General features: G+C 49.4%; 1 protein-coding gene across 1 annotated transcript; it reads left to right on the top strand.

Moving 5' to 3' along the window:
- The first annotated feature begins 5,050 nt into the window (after positions 1 to 5,050).
- Positions 5,051 to 7,947, top strand: LOC112075398 (polycystin-1). Its single transcript, XM_024142404.2, has 6 exons — positions 5,051 to 5,131; positions 5,342 to 5,586; positions 6,153 to 6,405; positions 6,604 to 6,834; positions 7,098 to 7,312; positions 7,836 to 7,947. Exons 1-6 carry the CDS (start codon positions 5,105 to 5,107, stop codon positions 7,894 to 7,896), a joined length of 1,032 nt encoding a protein of 343 aa, XP_023998172.1. The 5' UTR covers positions 5,051 to 5,104; the 3' UTR covers positions 7,897 to 7,947.
- Positions 7,948 to 8,366: the final 419 nt, after the last annotated feature.

The following is an 8,366-nucleotide window of genomic DNA, read 5'->3' as shown; positions in this document are numbered from 1 at the left end:
TGTCTTACAGCTCTCTGAGAACTGTCTCCTATAATCATTCTACATCTCTCTAGACCTGTCTCCTAAACATGTCCTACATCTCTCTGAGACTGTCTCCTATACATGTCTACATCTCTCTGAGACTGAGACTGTCTCCAAACATGTCTACATCTCTCTGAGACTGTCTCCTATACATGTCTACATCTCTCTGAGACTGTCTCCTATACATGTCTACATCTCTCTGGAGACTGTCTCCTAAACATGTCTACATCTCTCTGAGCCTGTTCTCCTAACATGTCTACATCTCTCTGAGACTGTCTCCTAAACATGTCTACATCTCTCTGCCCTGACTGTCTCCTATACATGTCTACCATCCTCTGAGACTGAATGTCCTTCCTAAACATGTCTACAATCTCTCTGAGACTGTCTCTATACATGTCTACATCTCTCTGAGACTGTCTCCTAAACATGTCTACATCTCTCTGAGACTGTCTCCATAAACATGTCTAACATCTCTCTGAGACTGTCTCCTAACATGTCTACATCTCTCTGAGACTGTCTCCTAACATGTCTACACTCTCTCTGAGACTGTCTCCTAATACATGTCTACATCTCTCTGAGACCTGAGACTGTCTCCTAAACATGTCTACATCTCTCTGAGACTGTCTCTATACATGTCTACATCTCTCTGAGACTGTCTCCTAAACATGTCTACATCTCTCTGAGACTGTCTTCCTAACATGTCTACATCCTCTGAGACTGAGACTGTCTCCTAACATGTCTACATCTCTCTGAGACTGTCTCCTATACATGTCTACATCTCTCTGAGCTGTCTCCTAAACAGTCTACATCTCTCTGAGACTGTCTCCTAAACATGTCTACCTCTCTCTGAGACTGTCTCCTAACATGTCTACTCTCTCTGAGACTGTCTCCTAACATGTCTACCTCTCTCTGAGACTGTCTCCTAAACATGTCTAACATCTCTCTGAGACTGTCTCCTAAACATGTTACATCTCTCTGAGACTGTCTCCTATACATGTCTACATCTCTCTGAACTGTCTCCTAAACATGTCTACACTCTCTGAGACTGTCTCCTATACATGTCTACATCTCTCTGAGACTGTCTCCTAAACATGTCTACATCTCTCTGAGACTGTCTCCTAAACATGTCTACATCTCTTCTGAGACACTGTCTCCTATAACATGTCTACATCTCTCTGAGACTGTCTCCTAAACTCTACATCTCTCTGGACTGTCTCCTAAACATGTCTAATCTCTCTGAGACTGTCTCCTATACATGTCTACATTCTCTGAGACTGTCTCTAACATGTCTACTCTCCTCTGAGACTGTCTCTAAACATTCTACATCTCTCTGAGACTGTCCCAAACATGTCTACATCTTCTGAGACTGTCTCCTAAATTCTACATCTCTCTGAGACTGTCTCCTATAACATGTCTACATCTCCTCTGAGACTGTTCTCCTAAACATGTCTACATCTCTTGAGACTGTCTCCTATACATGTCTACATCTCTCTGAGACTGTCTCTCATACATGTCTAATCTCTCTGAGACTTACATGTACATCTCTCTTTCTCTCTCTCTCTTTGACACACACACACGACACACCACACCATTCTGTAAAGTTAAACTAGTGTCTGAGAAGCAGTGGAGGTTTGGAGAGAGAGGAGTGGAAACTCTGGATCGCTCACTGAGATGAACGAGAGTAGAATGACGAGGAAGGAGTGGAGGTACGAGAGGAGAGGAGGGATAGGTACGATGAGAGAGGTGGAGAGGTAGTAACGATAGAGTGGAGAGGAGATGGAGTACGATAGAGTGGAGAGTATGGAGTAATGTAGGAGACAGATGAGTACGATGGTAGAGAGAGAGGGAAGGAGTGGAGTAAAGTAGAGTGAGAGACGGAGGAGGAAACGGAGGGGAACTTCCTGTCAGCAATCTGCTCTAACCACAAGACTGTAAATCAAAACCCTTTCCCACATAGAAGGCTGCCATTATCAACCACAGAGACTGTGTGTGGTGTGTGTGTGTGTGTGTGTGTGTGTGTGTGTGTGTGTGTGTGTGTGGTGTGTGTGTGTGTGTGTGTGTGTGTGTGTGTGTGTGTGTGTGTGTGTGTGTGTTGTATATTGATGTATTGTGCCCTGTCCCCCAGGTGGTCGTTTGGAGACGGAGGTTACCAGGAGTATGACTTTAAACCTCCCTACAACACCTCCCTGTCCTCCCCTACCAGACTCCCCTACACAGGTGCTCCTGCCCAACAAAGTCAAATACAAGTACCCCAGCCAGGTCTGTTAATCCACCTCTCTACTGGTTTATAGTATTCATGCTATATTTACAGTATTTATTTAAAAACAGCTGTTTTTACAGAAATACCGTTTAGAAGATTCCGGATTCAGGAGGGAATAAGCAGGAAATCTAAATCCTCCAATGATTTAATTTTCAACACCTATCTGGGAGTGTCACTGGGAATGTCTTGTTACATTTTGGAAAAGAGGACAATGTCATGCTTTCTCTTTCCCCTCCCCTCCCTGTCTCCTGTAGGAGTGTACACCGTCCTGGTGTCTGTGTCTAACCGCTACGAGAACAGAACCCAGCGCATCGACATGCACGTCTACAGTGTTCTTACCCACGTCGACATAGAAACAGAGCCCCGCCTCCTCCAGGCCGGCCAAACCAGCAGCTTTTGAGGCTCACGCCTTGCCCTCGGCCTATGGCATTGTCTATACGTGGGATTTTGGCGATGGCTCCGCTCCAGGGAGGGCCTCAACGTCGGGTCAACCACACCTACGGGGTCGGCCACAGGTGGCGTCCATAACTGTGTGTGTGTCCGTGAATAATACGATCAGCTGGACGAAGGCCTGCGCTGAGATGTTGGTGTACGAGGAGATTAAAGGTTAAGGCGACCTCCTCCGCCCGACCGAGCTCAACACCCCGACGATGATCTCTGCACACCTGGAAGGTAACAACGTCACCTGGAGCTTCGACATGGGCGACGGTCCCATGGTGACGACGGCGGATTCCGAGGTTCGCACACCTACGTGAAAGACGGGAACTACACGGTGAACGTGAACGGCATGGAACGCGGTGAGCGCCCGCTGGACCCTGGTACCTGTCCAGGTGTTGGTGCTGCAGGTGGTGAGGCTGGAGCCGGCGGGCTGCGTCCGGGAGCTGACCCAGGTCCACTTCCAGGCCTTCGTTTCGGGGAATGCCTCCTCTCACCTGTATGAGTGGAGCTTCGGGGACGGGACCCCCAACCAGACACACCTGGGCAGCCCCAGGATCAGCCACTCCTACTSGGGCAGCGGGGACTACCATCTCTCCCTGCTGCTGTCCAGYGGCGTCAACAAGGCCAACTTYTTTGCGTGGGTGTGCGTCCAGCCGGCGGTGTCCAACGTGACCCTGACCCCAGAGAAGAGCAACTTCAGACTGGGGGAGGAGAGCCGGTTCAGGGCCAGCGCMCGGCCAGACTWCGACTACACCTACCTATGGGATTTTGGGRTGATTGACGACTCTACACCTGTCCAGGGCCATAAGGACATGGTGTTCACCTATAAAAGCCCTGGTCAGTACCTGGTGACGGTCACTGTGTCCAACAACATCTCCTGCAGTAACGACAGCGTTCTGATTCAGATCCAGCGGCCGGTAGGACTGGTTCTGATCCAACATAACGGGACTAGATCCAATAACCTGACTCTGAGGGAGGTGTACCTCTTCACCACCTCTTCGCTGGCGCCCGCCATCCTCTACACCTGGGATTTCGGCGACGGAACGCCCCTCACCCCCGGGCCGAACGTGACACACGCCTACAACGTCTCTGGAGTCTTCAATGTCACGCTGACGGCGGCAAACCCGGTGAGCAGCAACCACACCCGGGTTGCCGTGGCAGTCCTGGCACCCATCCGTGGCCTGGTGGTCAACGCTGATCGGGTCAACGTCCCCATAAACGCCACAGTCAACTTCAAGGCTCACCTGGAGGAAGGCGACGGTGTGCGGTTTTCGTGGAACCTGTGTGACGGTTGCACGCCCAGGCTCCAAGAATGGAAGACTCATTACACCTTCCGGTCGGTGGGGACGTACAACGTCATCGTCACGGCAGAGAGCGACGTGGGCTCAGCCCAGGCCAGCGTGTACATCTACGTGCTGCGGGAGCTGGAGGGGCTGCAGATCCAGCCGGAGGAGGAGATGGGGGGCGAGGGGGGGTGCTGCTACGCCACSAACCGTCTGCTCCACCTCCAGGCCGCGCTGAGGGAAGGGACCAACATGTCCTTTAGCTGGAACCTCCTCAGGGAGTCTGTCAGCACTGCGCTCAACCTCAGCGGGAAGACCATCCCGGTCAACTTCTCCACCCCTGGTCCCTGTGACGTCTTCCTGCGGGCCACCAACCTCCTCGGAACGCTTGCGGTGAACAGAACCATCCAGGTTCCTCGATCCGGTTGGAGAGCTGTACCTGGAGACCAGCTCAACCCTGTGGCGGTCAACTCCTCCACTAACCTGACGGTGTTGCCAGTAAAGGCTCGGACCTGCAGTACCGGTGGTCGGCTGATGAGGGCGCTCTAGGCTGGAATGAGCCCTCTGTGGTTCATTGGTTCACTAGTCCAGGGTGAAGGTCGTTACTGTGGAAGTGTCCAATGAGGTCAGCGCCGAGACGGTGTCGGAGTCATTTACGTCCAGGAAGTGGTAACGGGATTGACGTTCTCTACGACTAATGTCACGGAGCAGAACTTTGTGGCCACCGGCGTCAACGTCTCCCTCCACGGAGAATTAAGGACCGGCACCAACGTATCTTGGACCTGGCTGTTGCTGGGCAGAACAGAGATTGGACGGACGGTGTCCCACGTTTCCGTGAACCAGGGCCGTTCACCGTTATGCTAAACGCTACCAACGACGTTAGCGGCGAGACGTTTTCCAGAGAGTTGACGGTGCAGGATAAGATTCAGGGGTTGGAGCTGAGGGCCAGTAAGAGGATCGCGGCGGGCGGGGAGAGGGTGGAGTTTACCATCGCCAAGGCGTCAGGGACGAAGGTGAGCTTCATCCTCAGCATCAGCGGAGACTCGACCGTGTTCGCCTCAACCAGACCTACGTTCACCAGTTCAGCCGGGTCGACACCTACATGGTAAACCTGACCGCACACAACCAGGTGAGATACAGGACTCCAGGGGAGAATGCATCGGGTTTAGATTATCTTTTTTGTATTACTATTTATTTTTATTAAGCATTTAATATCGTTGTAGTTGATAAACAAAATTACAACTCAATACAATTTCATGACATATATTCTCATATGATAGTTGATGTTTGTTTGTGTTTTTCTTTGTCTTGTTTTACCGTAATCTCATCATTTCCCCAGGTGAGTTCTGAGCGGCGCCACCTGCAGGTGGAGGTGATGGAGCCAGTGAGCATGCTGAGTATCCTGGACTGCTGTGACACCGCCATGCCTGTGGGCGTCAAGAAGACCTTGGTAGCCGACATCCTGACAGGAAACCCGGTGACCTTCCTGTGGACCTTTGACCTTAACCACCTCCCCCTTCCCCACATCGGGAAGGAGGTGACCTACAACCCCGACCAGGCCGGGTCACTCACCATCTACCTGAGGTAAGGTATCAACTGAGTACGGGGCTTGTGACGCAAAGGGATCAGTTCCCGCTGACGCCGCCAATACCAAAATGTAGGCTTTGAAAAGTCTGTACTGTAAGTCTGTACTGTAAGTCTGTACTGTAAGTCTGTACTGTAAGTCTGTACTGTAAGTCTGTTGTAAATGAGGCCGTGTCACTCACCCTCTAGTTGAGGTGATGTACCAACTGAATATGGGACTCACAACACAAAGGTTGTGGGTTCTGCCAGAACCACCAATACTCTCTGTTGAAGTACCAACTGAGCCTTCCTTTGCAACGCCAAAATTCCCAGGTTTTACAGACATTCTGGTTGGAGGTTCCAGGATATCCTGCTGATTCTCTTCTGATTTCGGGAATCTTCTAACCAGGATTTTTGTAAATGCTGGTAATTTGGGGAAAGTTACTGTCATTTTGTAACCCTACGAACAATGCCAAGGTTGTTGGTTCGATTCCCGCCGGGGTCACCAATATGAAAACCTACACACTCTGTTACATGTTGCTTTGTGTTTTCTATCTGCTAAATTCTATCTGTCTTAATGCATCCAGGGCGTTCAACCTGCTAAACGGCCAGAACATCACATGGCACATCCAGGTGCAGAACGTTCTGACGGAGGCCCGGGTGGAGGCCCAGCCCAGAGACACCTTCATCAACAAGACGGTGATGCTGACGGTGGGCGTTGCCCCTCCATCCACACCCGTTACCTACCTCTGGGACTTTAGGGARGGCTCTGCGCCCCTGCTCTCTACCACCTCCTCTGTTGAACATGTGTACATGTTCCCAGGTCAATACCTGGTCCAGGTACACTAGGTTTACATTATTTATTTATTATCATCAACATGTTTTTTACATGTTTGTTTTCATGTGTTTCTTGATTTTGTATGAATGACAGCAAACCCAATTTCCCTTTTCTACTGTAAACCAACCCCCAATACCATTTTATAACAAACACAAATCTTATAAACACAGATTGACCGTAATTCTCCTCCCCACCACTAGGTGAACTGTAGTAACTTGGTGAGCTGGGTGGTAGCCAGGGTGGAGGTGACCATCGGGGTGTTGGAGTGTGAGGAGCCAGAGGTCCAGGTAGTCCAGGCTCCAAGGCTAGCCATCTGGCGCTACCAGCCCACCCTGGTGGAGGCTAGCGTGGACCTGAAGGCTTGCATCCGCTACGGAGCCCAGTACCTCTGGGAGATCTTCTCCACCCCGCACTGCAACCACGACCACTCGGTACCACACCTTAAATCAATATGTTGTTCTGTATTGTGTTGATTATCCACTGTCAATAATACAATCTCAAACKATTGACCCTTCGCTAAGCCCCGACCCATTGGTTACTGTTGCAACCTCGGGGGAAAAGTTCTGGGCCAGGGCTTTGTGAAGGGTCYCTTGTTGCACCTCAGCAGTCAAGTTTTCAAGATGGAGCACTTTCAGTACAGAGCAAAAACTGTGGTGATGATGCGTTGTGACTCTATTCACCCTCCGACCTCCAGGTGGCAGCACCTCTGGCCTCTAAGATCCCTCTCCCGGGGGAAGTAGACGTGCGACGGCTGCAGCTCTCGGTGCCCAAGATGGCTCTGCGTTCGGGGAACTACTCGCTGGTGTTCTCCCTGTCCTACCAGGGGGTTCCCCTGAGGAAGGCTGCCTGTCTACAGCTGACCGTCATGGCCGCCCGCCTGGTACCTATCATAGAGGGAGGGACCTACAGGTAAGAGGGGCAGATGCCGTTGAAGGAGTAGTTCTTTTTTTTTTTACAATAAAAATAGCTGTCTAAATAACACAATAAAATCACTGATTGCAGGCCAAGATAAAAATAAGATTAAAAATATTAAAGGAGGAGTTCAGTATTTGTAAACTCTATTATATGGTTCCTCAACCTGAAGGTAGGTTTATGGGCCAGGAGAACTGTGATCCATAGTCCATTGTAGACTATTTTCAGGAGCCAGGAGATAAACTGTAACTCGTAGTCCATTGTAGACTACTTTCATGGGCCAGGAGAAACTGTAATCCGTTAGCCCATTGTAGACTACTTCATGGCCAGGAGAAAACTGTAATCCATAGTCCATTGTAGCTACTTTCATGGTGAGGAACCATCTAACATCAGTTTTGTAAAATCCGAACTTCTCCTTTTAGGGAAAATAAAACAACATCCCTTGTTTTGTTTTAAGATCATGAAATGTTATCAATTTTTACTGCACTTGAATAAGTGATTTCTGATGTGTACTTCTCAGGGTGTGGTCCAAGACCCAGGACCTGCAGCTGATGCTGAGCAGAGCTATGATCCCAACATGAACCTGGACAGCCAGTCACTACTCTGCTACCACTGGGAGTGTGTCACCATCTCCAAGGTTAAGAACACACTTACAGTTGAAGTCGGAAGTTTACATACACTTAGGTTGAGTCATTAAAACTTGTTTTTCAACCACTCCACACATTTCTTGTTAACAAACTATAGTTTTGGCAAGTCGGTTAGGACATCTACTTAGTGCATGACTCAAGTTCATTTTTCAACAATTGTTTACAGAACAGTATTATTTCACTTATAATTCACTGTATCACAATTCCAGTGGGTCAGAAGTTTACATTACACTAAGTTGACTGTGCCTCTTAAACCAGCTTTGGAAAATTCCAGAAAATTATGTAATGGCTTTAGAAGCCCTGATAGGCTAATTTACATCATTTGAGTCAATTGGAGGTGTACCTGTGGATGTATTTCAAGCCTACCTTCAAACTCAGTGCCTCTTTGCTTGACATCATGGGAA

Source organism: Salvelinus sp. IW2-2015, unplaced genomic scaffold (genome assembly GCF_002910315.2).
Source record: "Salvelinus sp. IW2-2015 unplaced genomic scaffold, ASM291031v2 Un_scaffold3137, whole genome shotgun sequence".
In the NCBI taxonomy this organism is placed as follows: Eukaryota; Metazoa; Chordata; class Actinopteri; order Salmoniformes; family Salmonidae; genus Salvelinus; species Salvelinus sp. IW2-2015.
The sequence above is the reverse complement of the archived record's forward strand: the minus strand, read 5'-3'. Positions and strand labels throughout refer to the sequence as shown.